The sequence below is a fragment of the Marmota flaviventris genome, chromosome 9 (genome assembly GCF_047511675.1).
Source record: "Marmota flaviventris isolate mMarFla1 chromosome 9, mMarFla1.hap1, whole genome shotgun sequence".
In the NCBI taxonomy this organism is placed as follows: Eukaryota; Metazoa; Chordata; class Mammalia; order Rodentia; family Sciuridae; genus Marmota; species Marmota flaviventris.
Genome location: NC_092506.1, coordinates 31,358,909 through 31,372,191, shown reverse-complemented (window position 1 = coordinate 31,372,191; position 13,283 = coordinate 31,358,909). Strand labels below are relative to the sequence as shown.

The window sequence follows — 13,283 nt, the reverse complement described above, 5'->3', positions numbered from 1 at the left end:
TGAAGAACAATCAGAAAAAGTAAATATGAAGGTTATTCTAAAATAATAGTGAATGTATATAAAGTGTTTTCATGGATTTTAAAACTACCGAAAATTAAGATCACAAAAATTATAATTCAAGGGACTGAGGTTGAGTAAGGTCCTAACATGGTCAAGGCTCTGAGTTTTATTCCCAACACTCCCCTCCCCAAAAGACTATAATACAAAAGGCAGGAGGAAGGTGAACTGGAATGAAAGTACTCCAAAGTTCAATTTTAATTGTCCAGGAAGTGGTAAAAACACTGATTTACATTTAGTCTTTAATACGTCAAGGATGCACATTTTAACATCTGAGGTAAGCCCTAAAAATGAAATATAAAAGAGGGAAGGAATGGAACAAAACATAATTAGGAAGAACATAAAGAACAGTGAACATGATATTTAAATTCAAATACATTAGTAAAACACTAAACACAAATAGACTAAATAATTTAATGAAAAGAAACTGACAGACCAGGTTAAAATGCTTAGCATTCCTAGCCCCACAAACAAACAAAACCCCCCAAACAAAAAGACCACCACACAATTATATACAAGAGATAAAACTTTACATAGATACAGAAGGGAAAAAAAATGCTGAAATAGCTCTCCTAAAATCGCACAACTTTAAGGCAAACAGCTTTATTGCAGCTAATGGAGGGCTTTTCTTAATGACAGAAAGGTTAAATTCACTACACAGGTCATATAATTCTAATTTTATGAACCTAATAACACAGCTTCGAAATATAATTTTTAAAGTGACAGAACCAAAATGGAAAAAAAGACCTATCTACAAGCATACTGGGTATACATTTTTTTTTATTGCTGTTATAAGTAGCAGCTTAAAATACCTCTTTTTTTTTTTTTTTGCTTTTCAAGTAAATATGAGGCTAGGACAGCCCAGGTAAGGTTCCTTTCTTAAACATCTCTCCCATATAAGAAGACACCTGGCCTCTTTACTTTAGGCTCGACTGAGGGGAAGTGGAACAGGCTGAGTCCACCCCCAGGAAACTGAGCCAAGACATTCATTTATGATTTTAGTTTCTGTAGGTCAGAAGCCCAGCCATGACTCAACTGGATCCTCTGTTTAGGTCCTGCAAGGCTGAGATCAGGATGTCAATTGGGACTGCTAGCTCATTTTATAAATCTTTTGCCTGGGATCTTCATCCAAGTTCACTGATTATTGGTATAATTCTGTTCTTCTGGTGGCACTCCCACTTTGAATCTCTCTGGCTTCAGGAAGGGCCAGTCCTTTTTAAGGGTTCACTTGATTAAATGACACCCACTCAAGATAATTTCCCTGTTGATAAAGTTGAACTCAAATTCAACTAATTTGGGATTATATCTGCAAAATTCCTTCACCTGTTTCATATAATAATGGCCCAATCGCAGGTGTAAGATCAATTCTATTCATAGTATTGCCTACAATCAAGGACAGATGACTATACCAGGCTTTGGGCTGCCATGAGCTAAGAAGTTTTCCTCTGTTGCTCCCTACCACTATGATGTTTCTGCCTTGGAGTCAGCCAATCATGGACTGAAACCTCTGAAACTATGAGCCAAAATAATTCCTTCCAGGTATTTGTCAGAGCAATGAAAAGCTAACTAATACTACCATTAAACACAACAGCATTTAATCTCACAACCAAAACAAAAACAATTCATATGAAATACATACTTAACTATGCAATTTATATCAAGTTCAAAGAGAAAAAAAATTGCTGGCATTAGCAATCAGGACAGTTGGTTGACTCTACAAAAAAGGCAAGAGATATCAGTAGGCTTCTAGGTAGAAATGAGACTCTTCTTTCTTGATCTGGAGAGTATTATGAGGAACATGTTCACTTTGAATAATTCAGTGAGTTGAGCACCTGTGATTTGTGCACATTTCTGTACATCCATTAACATCATTATTGTACCCATGTATGATATGTGATGGAGAGGTAGTTCAATTCTGCAAGAATCTTTCTGAACATCCATAATTCCAGTCTAATGTTGAGTAAAATATCAGACAAAACCAATTTGAGGAATTTTCTACAAAATACCTAATGAGTATTTCTCAAAATTGTCAAAGTCATAAAAAGACAAGGAATGACAGAATGAGAAACCGCCATAGACAATTACAGAAACATGACAACTAAATACAGTGTGCTATTCTAGACAAGATCCTGGAACAGATAAAGGACATTAATAAAAAAAAATTAAAAAAAAAAAAAAACCTGGGTAAATCCAAATGAAGTCTAAGGCTTGGTTAGTAGCAACATATTAATGATAACTTTTTAGTTTTGATAAATGTCCCATATGGTGGAATATTAGGAGTAACTGAAACTGAGGGATATATAGAACTATCTTTGCAACATTTCTATAAGCCTAAAACTACTCTAATAAAACAAAAAGTTTATAAGGCACCAAGCTGAATGCCTGAACTAAATAAACTAACATTTGTAGATATTAGATATTTAACATATAAAATTAAGAAACTAAGAAATTCTTGAGAAGAGAAAAAAGTAAAAACAAAACAATACATAAAAAAAGAGAAATGTAAAGAAATAGATATTTATAATATGGTAAAATCGAGATTGAAAGAGGCAAGGAATTTGGAAGCCAGACAGTCAGTGTTCTTATCTTGGCTCTACTACTTACTGACTGGAAAGTTATTTCAGCTTGTTTTCTCATCTGCAAATGGGAATGTAATACCACCACCCACCTGAGAGAATTATAGTGAGGATTATATAAGATTTCATGTGCTTATTTAATAAAGTATTTTACTGGTACTTAACAAATATTCATTCACTTCCCTTCCCCCTTCACCTACTCAAATGAGGAAGCAGTGAAAGGCTACCAGAAGCCAAGAAACCCAGATTGGAGTTCTTCTACCTCCATCACTTACTACTAGTTATAGGGCCTTACACTAGGCCCTTTTTCACCTGCAAAATGAGTGTGCTAGTATAAACTAGGGATTGGCAAATTGTAGTCCACAAGCTAAAAATCCTAGCCTGCTGCCTATTTCTATAAATAAAGTATTATTGGAACCTACCCATACCCATTTGCTTATGTATTGTCTATGGCTCCTTTTCTGAAATAGCAAGGTTGAACAACAGACCATGTGTCCCAGAAAGCCTAAAATATTTACAATCTGGCTCTTTAAAGAAAAAGTTTGCCAGCCCATGGTCTAAATGATCTCTAAATGCTCTTTCAACTCCAAAATTCTAAACCAACACGTAAGATAAAGATGAAATTTGAAGGTACGCTTCATAAAATGTGTCCCAAGCCTAATGCCTGTTTACTCACCAATCATCCTTCTTATCTGCCACTTCTATAACTTTGAAATTGAATCAGGGAATGAGGCATCTGAGGTGAGCAGCTAGACTCCTGCTAAAATTGTAAACTTCATATGCCCAGAGCTCCTAGAGTTCCCAGCACTGTAGATACCAAGGGTTTTTATCCTGTTCCACTCAAGGCAAGTCCTTGAGAACTGGCACCTGGCAGTAAAGCAGGAACTGTCAAGGAGTTCTCTGACAACCCTACCTCCAACTGCTAGGTACAAAACAGCAGAGCCTAGGAATACCAAACTGAATGCAAAACAACAACAACAAAAAAAAAAAAAAAAAAGAGAAGAAGCTGTCTACATTCTCATATTCCAAATGTCCTAATACTGGACTAGACCTTAAAGAGACTTAAGACATTCTAAACAAAATAGGATAGATCCTCTCTCCTTTCAACCAATTTGGTGGGAGTCAGCCTTATATTCAATACCCGGCTTTACCTTTTGTTTTGTGAAGGAAAACAATGTCATTTTTTTAATGCCTTAGGTAGCTCCCCTATAAAACAAAAATACAGCTGGGCTTAGTGGCTGAGGCAAGAGGATCCCAAGTTCAAGGCTAGCCTTGGCAATTGAGCAAGACTCTGTCTCAAAACAAAAAATATTTTGGGGATATAGCTCAGTGGTAGAGTGTCCCTAGGTTCAAGTCCCAGCACTGGAGGTCAGGGGCAGGGGGATAGAATAACCTGTCTCATAGGATTTTTGCAAATTAAGTGAATTCTCACAAAATATTAAATTTAATGCCTAGCTTATACTTAATAAATAATAGCTACTGCAAGCTATTACCTATTTAACTTATCACCACTAAATACCTGTTTTTCAGAATTATTGTCCTCTTGAAATATTTCATACCACATACCAGCAGAATAATATTATTCTTTTCTTCCTAGCAAACATGTTATTAAAAATACTAACCAAGGTTCTTTTCTTCAAAGCTCTACTCTACTCCCTCTCTACTGAAATAATTTTCTTCTACCTTCTAGAAATTCAGTTTAGACACAATGGGTATGAAAGTGATATTTGCATAGGAAATTATAATGGAAATATGAAAGAGAAAAGAAATGCTATTTCAAAAGAGATATTGGTTCTAAATAAAGGAAAACATTTGAGAATGGATTCCAATTTTAGCTTAATAAAACCAAAACGTGTACATTTCTTTCATTGAAGAAATCTGAAAAATGTTAGAAGACAAAGCAGATAAGTGGCAATATATCTATGCATTTTCATTGGTATTAATTAACCAATAAAATTACTATAACTTGTTAATATTTCTTACTGAAATTGGACAATAATAGTATAGTAGAAAGTACACAGAATTCTGGGGCCAAATAAACCTCAGCTGAAATCTTAGTTTCACCACTTTGTGTAAATATCAAAATAAGCATAAAGTTTTATTATACTGCTCTTATATTCTTAAAGACCCAGGATTTTTCCAAATATTAGATTAACATTTACTTGTACTGAAAATAAAAAGAATGCCGATACTATATGCAAAGTTTTCAAATAAAAAATTATCTGTTGGGCTGTGGGTAGTTCATTGGCTCACTATTTGCCTAGTATGGGTGAAGTCTTGGTTTGATCTCCAGTACTACAAACACACACACACAAAAAAAAAAAAAAAAGAAAAGAAAAAAAAACTTTCAAAAAGAAATGATAAGCTGGGCGTGGTGGGGCAAGCCTGTAATCTCAGGCAAGTTCAAGGTTAGCAAGTTCAAGGTCAGCCTAAGAAACTTAGCAAGACCCTGTTTCAAAATAAATAAAAAAATAAGAAGAGCTATGGATGCTGCTCAGTTGTAAAGCATTTGCCAAGCATACACAAAGCCTTGGATTCAATCCCCAGCACAAAAAAAAAAAGAAAAGAAATCACAATAGTTAAACAATCTTAGCATTAGCATAGCATTATTAACTTCTTTACATAAAACAAACAAAAAGATGAAAGGAGTTGTTCAGCTTTCTCTTCTAGTAAATAACAATGTGGGTCCCAAGGCTGAACAAAAACAGGGCAGGCTCTACAGCACAGGTGCATTTAATAATATTGGTATTCTGCTTCCTTGGCCAAATGTGACTAGTGAAATTACAGACAAGGTTAGATTAGCACAGTTGCACAGATAATAGATTCAAAGTTACTTAAAATAATCTATTTATACTAACAGTAGCCAAATGGGGGGAGGGGGATTCTGCATTTCCAGTACCTTTCAGAGATAAGACCATCCGAGGACACCTGGGCTCCAAATATTTCTTGAGATCATCCCAGGCCTTTTTAATAGCAGCATAATGATCAATGTATCTTCCTACATCTGAGTAAGTATCTATGAAGAGAGATTTCCAACACTGATTCTTCCGTGTTTTCTCTTCCCTAAACAGATTTTTAAAATGAGATTAAAAATCTTTTCAAATAATACCAGGATATATTTTCAACACTTACCAACACACTTTATTGGGAGTTTGTGATTTGCCTTTCTTCTTCACTTATTTTAGCCACAATGGGAGACTAGATAACAAAAAGTGATACATACCTCAAAAATTGTAATAGGAATTACTGGTGACATGATGGGATTGAGTCACTATTTTCTTACTTTCTACTTAATTTTTTCTAAGTTTTCTAATCCTTAATAAAATATAATGTGAACAGTACCCCTACAAAATTTAAAAAGGTATGTTCTATTTTAGAGAACACTTAGAATCTAATGATAATAACAGAATAAGCCAGAGAATCACAAAGGATTAAAATAACTATATATTTCAACATTTCAATTTGGTATAATTCTGCAAACATTTAGCCACTGAAGGCATAAAACATAAAGACACTTTTTTTGGAAGAAAGAATAAAGTATAAGTGGGAGAAGACAGAACAGCCACAGAGGACCTGAAGGTCACATACTAATGAGCTTTGGCTTTCTCCTGTAGGAAGCGTAGAGCCACTAAAGGAGTTCAATGGGGAGATTAAAAAAAGCAGAATTGGGGCTGGGTTTGTGGCTCAGTGGTAGAATGCATGCCTAGAATGTGTGAAGTACTGGGTTCGATCCTCAGCACCACATAAAAATAAAATAAAGATATTGTGTGCACCTACAACTAAAAAATAAATATTAAAAAAAAAGCAGAATTGTGGTTTTAGATTAATAGGGGTATTTGAGGGATATAAACTAGAGGCATAGAGAGGAGTTAGGAAGGTTTTGCAATAGTCCTGGTAAGAGAAGATGAACTGAACTAAGCGAGGTGAAAGGAATAGGAAGACTTGAGAAATATACAGAAGCTAACCTCAGGAAGGTAACTGAAAGAATGTAAGACAGGAGATCAAAGATGATTCCTAATTCTGGCTTGGATGCCTAGACAGATGCAGCTGTCATGAAGACTAGAAACACAAAAGGATAGGTTTAGGACTGGGAAAAGAACAAAATGAGGTAGGCTTTTTTTTTTTTTTTTTTTTAAATGGGGGTTAAAGAGAAAAAGGAAGCATCTTTTTATTAATCTAAATTATACATACATATTAAAAACTAAAAAGTACTCAAGAACTGGGTTGGAGACAGCTCAGTGGTAAAACACTCACCTAATATGTATGAGGCCCTGATTCCATTCCCAGAGCCACAAAAAATAAAAATAACAACAACAATAAAATAAAAGTAATTTAAAAGTACCAAAGGACTTGTGGTTAAAAAAAAAAAAACAAACCTAGTTTCCCATTCTAAGCCCTACCCCTCAAAGGAACTATAAGTTAATATCTCAAAGTGAAAGATAGGGACAGAGCAATACTTCAAATACCCGCTTCCCAGTTCCTCCTCTGTACATGAGACAGCTCTGTTATTAATGTTTAGTCTGATAGATCTAAAAGCTTGCAGCTTTAAATAATAAACTTCTACTTCTTCCCCAACTTTTGTTACTATCCTTGATAAGAAAGTTGTTAGTATTCCCATCTTTTCTTTCACCTTTCCCAACTCTCACTGTTTATCTACACTTTTATTCTCTCAAATTTGTTAACCTGTGTGGAACAGCCAAGAGAAAAGTCTAGCAGACAACCAGCCTAGAGCCTGGGGTTGGGTGGTGGATGTCAGTGGGGAGACTCAGGTCTGGGAGTTAGGAGCACTCTCAAGTGGTCACCAGGAACTGGAACAACACATGCAGAGTTCACAGAGGGAGAGAATGGTGGGCCAAGAACTGAGCATACCAAGAACTGAGAATACCAACATTATCGGCAGGCACAAGAACAGCCATCAGAGGAGATACAGAGATACAGTCTAGAGATATAGAGATACAGTCTAGAGAGAAAACAGAATAGTGTTATAAGGATCAAGTTTTGAGAATGCATGTTCCCCATCAGCTGCTAGGAAGGAGAGAACAGAGGGGAATCAGATGGAGCTGAATGACAGGTACCAAGATACAGTTAAGTAGGGAATAAGTTTGAGTGTTTTATAGCATAGTAGTTTGCAACAATTCATTATATATTTTATAACATTTTATAAAGAACGAAAAGAAGTTTCCGGATACAAAGAAATGATAAATGTTTAAGGAGAGGAAAATACTATTAGCCTGATTTGATTAATATACATTATACACATGTATGAAATTATTACACCACAGCCCATAAACATGTACAATTATTACAAATCTATTAAAACATAAGTTGAAATTTTATTCTAAAAAATTTAATCCCCCCACCCCATTCACACATAAAAAAATACCTGTTCCCTGAATACTTACTCAGATATCAGCCAGTATTTTTTGCAATGTCTTCTCCACAGTGGATCATGACTTGATAGCTGGCTAAGTCTTCGACTGACATAGCAACAACTGGTGGTAACCAAATTCACAATTAGTACAAAATAAAAATTTTAAAAACATTTTTAAAGTAAAGATGAAAATAGTCTTTATTAAATTGTTTTATTCCTTTTACTTATTTTCCTTTTGCTATCCTTATAAATACAAAAAATACTTTCTAAATTTTGTTTAATGTGTTAGTATAACCCCTTGTGAGTAGTAAAATCTTAACTATTTTGATTCACACATAAATCCTGAAACCACTACAATTGCAATTTCCAAGAGTCTATTAAAAATAAATACATATAAAATTAGAGTTAACATCAAATCAAGGAGCTTTTCTACATTTATCAGAGTAGTAATTATCAGAATAGTAATTATCTCTATGTATTGGAAGAAACATTATTCAGGTGTAAACAAAGTGGTTTTCATGTATTTTTTAAGATCTGTAAGATGTATGATACTAAATGTATAGGCCCTTTGCTTTGTTCTAATTTTTTTCTTAAAGGAAAAAAATACTGTAGCTAAAAAATATTCTTTCATTAAAGCAACTATTGGATAGTCCACCCCTAAAAAGAATATCTACATCATTATAGTTCTATTTGGCATTTATGGCTATACAAGTTATCAACTGCCCTACAACATGAACTACAAGAAGCACATGATTTTCTTATTATATTGAGATTTCCAACACAATAATGCTCTAATCCCATAATGCTACCCTACATAATTAATTTGTAAAAAAGAACTGAACCTAAGATTAGGAAAGTGGATTTCTATCCTTTAGAAATCATAACTTATAGAAAGTAGATATACAAAGATCTCACTTGGGCAATAACTAATCAACTCATGAAATCTTACATTACATGGAGTTTGTCAAAAGGCCAAAAGCAGGCATGTTAAAAACTGATCTATCTATGATAAACATATCAGCCTTTGATTTTCAAATTTTATAGAAACAGCATCCTCTTCCTTTTCTGTTGAGCTCAGGGAATAACCAAACTAACTTTTGTCAACACAAGAATTCCTCTAGTTTTACAAATTCAGGTTCCATTTTCTCTATTCTTGATTACTCTCCCTCTACTTGCCCCAATAGTTAAACAACATAAAAGAATTGGGAATGAGAACCAAAGGTGACTTTGATGCACTTCAAGGTTGAAAACTACTGCTCTAGGGTCTGATTCAGTTGGCTTAAAGTGAGAGCTGTACCCTAGGCATTGGGATGTTTAAAAAGTGCCACTATTATAGAATGAATCTGACAAAAATTATGCAATATGCATGTATAAACATACCACAGTGAATTCCACCACTGTTCATATCTATAAAGTGCCAAAGAAAAAAAAATGAGTGAGCCGGGAAGCAATGGCCCATGCCTATAATCCCAGTGGCTCGGGAGGCTGAGGCAGGAGGATCTCGTGTTCAAAGCCAGCCTCAGCAAAAGCAAGGCACTAAGCAACTCAGTAAGACCCTGTCTCTAAATAAATACAAAATAGGGCTGGGGATGTGGCTCAGTGGTTGAGCATCCCCAAATTCAATCCCCAGTACCCCCTGCCCAAAAAAATAAGTGAAAGGAAGACCAGTAGAGGACAGGAAGTGGGAGTGGAAAAGAAGGAAGGGACAAAGGGAGCACTAGGTATTGAAATGGAGTAAATCAAATTCCATGCACATATGATTTTGTCAAAATAAATCAAACTATTATAGTTTGGTTATAACTATTATAACCACAATGCACTAATAAAAGAAAAATTTTTATTAAAAAAAAACTTGCCACTGGTTATTGTGACACACAATGAAGGTAGAAAATGGTGTGTGATAAATCAACCTGGAATGGAGAAACTATGTAACTGATATTATACCAAGAGCCCAGTGAATTAATCCAATCTAAACCAATACAGTTGAACAAACACGTCCTAAACCTGTCAGTGCTTGGCAATTGGCTGGACATTTGTTAAGTTGGACTATATGGTACAAGGATGAAGCTTAAGTACATGGACACGTCTGTGCATAAAATTCAATAGTATTCAACTCAACTGATTTCCACAAGCATTTATCAAGGGGTCAGGTGCATCTGTTTAAAATTCTGATTGCTACCTAATGCATTTAGAATAAAATCTCCTCCCTCTGGCTCACAAGATCCTACATGATCTCACCAGCCTCAAGTCAGTCTGCCTGTGAGTCACTGCCTACCTCCAACAACACCAGCCTTCTAGCTCCTCCAATAGGCCATGCTGTTAAAGTCCCATCAGTCTCAGTGAAAACACTGTTCCCTCTGCCAGTACTGCACTATGCCTTGCTTCATATATGGCAGCTCCTTCTGCTGTGAGTCGATTGTCTCTTCTTCCCAACTTTTTAACATAGCAATCTATTTCCCTCCAAGCACTAAGCACCTCTTATGTACTTGTCTTTCCATCTTGCCTATTAGTCTGTAAGCTCCATGAGATACCTTATCTGCCTGGTTCGCTATTGTATCCCTAACATTTAATAGGCTGGCACACCGAAGGTACTCCAAAAAACAAAAATCTTTTGAATAAATGATGAATATAAAGATAAAAACATTTTTTACATTTGAGAACACACCATATTTTTGGTATGGCAAATAAATTCTGTACAGGAAGGAAGAAGGTAAAGGAAGGTCTTAGAGGAATTTCACCTTGTCAGGTTAAGAGGGGAGCAAGATATTTCCAGCAAGGTCAAGAGCTTAAGCCACAAAATGAAAAAGAAGCAAGTACACTGCATTTGCTTCTGCTATCTGAAAGGCCTTAGAAAATAAGCCAGATGATAAAAGCCTTATATGCCCCACAAGTTTAGGTTACAATCTGTAAATAAGGAGTAATGAAGGTTTTTAAGGTTTTTATTCGTACTGAGAATGACAGCCAGATGTGTCTTGGGACGATCACTCTGGCAGCAATCAAAAGGGGGTGGGGTGTCTAGACAGCAAGAGGTCATAGCAACAGAATATTCCAGATTAAAGCAGTTCGAGCTGAACAGCCTTTCCTGAAGAAAAACTATTTCTCTTCTTTAATACAGCCTGAGTAGGGGAAAAAAATCATTTTTCTAGAAAAATAAAAGCAGTAGCAGGTACTAGTAGAGGTGCCAGAAAGAAACTAGAGATATCCCTCTGAAACCACTTAGCTAGGCCTACCAACATCTAGCTATCTGTTAACTCCAAGTAATATGTATACCTATAAGGACCCTTAATAACACAAACCACAATCATCAACGGCTAGAACCAACGGTTATTAAAAAAAAAAAAAAATCCAAACAGGCCTTGCCTACCAGTACAGAGAGCGACTTTGTCTCCTCTGCAAACATTCATGGTAGGTAGCACAAGAAACTCAAAGCCACGCTGTCAAGGATGTAAACAATCCTGACACCCGGGGGGTCGAGGAAGCGCCTTTTCTTCCTCCATTCCAGACTATCCCAATTTTTTAAAAGAACTGAACCACCTTTACCAGCAACCGGTGTTTATTTTTGGAACAGATGCTCTAAAGTGGGAAACCCTGGGAAAGACAGTCACCTGTATCGCATCACCGGAAGTCAGAACCAAAATACAAAAATTCCAGCGTCCAGTCATAAGGAGGACAGTTGAGAACAAAACAATTCTCAACACACAAGTCCGAAGTAACCTCTGCCAGCGACCACGGTGACGGGTGCGGCACCTGGGGGGTCAGGGGTCGCCTGCCTCCTCGCGCGTTCTACCTGCCCACGCTGGCAAAGGATTCTGCAGGCGAGGAGGCCAACAGAGACAAGCGACCGCCAGGACAGGGGTTTATCTAGGGCGTCCAGGGCTGGGCCAGACCCAGAAGGGCCTCTGCGGAACCAGCGGTGGTCCACGGATCGCGGCGGGGCGGCACCCGGGCGCTCTCTCCCTCCCTGCAATTGGGCCTCGGCGAGGCCTGGGAGAGAGAGCTCTTGTCTCCTGGGGCCTGAGGCCTGAACGGGAAGAAGACCCCAGGGCCGGGCCCTCTCCGCCCGGTCTCCCCCGGCCCCCCTGGCTCTGCAAGATAAGGGCGGCCCTGGCGTCACCTTCTGGTGCCGCTAGGGTCCAGTCCTGTCGGCGTCCCCAGCCTCCTTCCCTCCTGCCTCACCGCCTTTTCTCCCACCCCGGCTATGCGCACCGCCCTATTACTTGATTAGGTCCCGGTAGTCCAAGAAGGATAAGATGAGGAGCAGGGGATCGGTGGGCAGCGACTCCAGGGTCATAGGCACCGTCTCGGCCTCCATGGCCGCCATCTTGCCTGGCCCGGTGCAAGCCTAGTCCCGCCCCAGCCCCGCCCCAGCCCCGCCCCCGCCGCCGCCCGAGCCGCTCCCCATCCGCTCGCACAGGTTTGTTATGTAACTGCCAGCTAGCCCCGCCCTCAGGGCGGTCCCCGGGGCGGCTCCCGGGGAGGCCCCGCCCCCGCCTCCGCCTCCGCTGCAGGCTGCGGGCGGGCGCTGGATTCTCCGTGGCAGCATTTGCTTCTGCTGGTGTTCCCACCTACCCTGATCCCTCCTCTCGTTGCAGCTCCTAAACCTGCCCAGATCTTTGTCAGCCTTTGTTCCCGAATCCTCTGTTGCAGCCCCTCAGTCCCTCATGGGCAAATTTACACCCGGAATCCTCAAAATCTCACCCCAAATCGCACCGCACACTAACTACCCCAAATCGCACCGCACACTAACTACTCCCAGCCCTTGGGCCCCGAAACCCATCGCTACTCTTCGTTTTCCCAACCAGGAACTCTTCGTTTCCCACTTCAGCCTCCCTGGTCGCACGTGTCCCTCCCACACAGCAGGGCTGGTCCGAGGCTTGTCCATTCGATTAGAGCAAGACTAGGAATCAGCCAGGGACGCTGAAGAAGGCTCGTCTTCCCAGCTGGCACAAGATCGTCGAGGGCATAATTTTACCATCCCCTCCTCAAGCAACAAGTACACTTAAGACTGACTCAAGTGTCGGCTCTGACGCTTAATTTGGCTATTTGTCAGCCTATTAGGGCAATGCAAAGTACATAGTAAATGGATTTTTTAATTCATTTATTTGGCTAAGGTTTAGATCTCTGAGGATTAGAGGGATGCACTGAGACCCCCGGAGGGCATAATGACAGAGGCACAAGATGGCTGTTTCTTCAGCTTTGCCAGGATGGTATTAAAATGGGAGTGGAAGAAGTAAGTGTAACAGATCCTGAACCAAAGAACACATGCCTTGTCGGATTTC

General features: G+C 38.6%; 1 protein-coding gene and 1 non-coding gene across 3 annotated transcripts in view; both read right to left on the bottom strand.

Annotated features, from left to right (window-relative positions):
• Fbxo3 (F-box protein 3) overlaps positions 1-12,356 on the bottom strand; it is a 31,551-nt gene extending 19,195 nt beyond the window's left edge. For both annotated transcript variants that reach the window (XM_027936475.2, XM_027936476.2), the window contains exons 1-3: positions 12,222-12,356; positions 8,036-8,125; positions 5,533-5,696 (exon numbers count right to left, since the gene is read on the bottom strand). In XM_027936475.2, coding sequence (XP_027792276.1) covers positions 5,533-5,696; positions 8,036-8,125; positions 12,222-12,325 — 358 coding nt within the window. In that variant the 5' untranslated portion in view covers positions 12,326-12,356. The remainder of the gene's footprint in view (positions 1-5,532; positions 5,697-8,035; positions 8,126-12,221) is intronic.
• On the bottom strand, positions 899-1,037 carry LOC114093861 (small Cajal body-specific RNA 21). The gene has a single exon (XR_003582947.1). It is a non-coding gene; the product is annotated as a small Cajal body-specific RNA 21 (non-coding RNA).
• Positions 12,357-13,283: the final 927 nt, after the last annotated feature.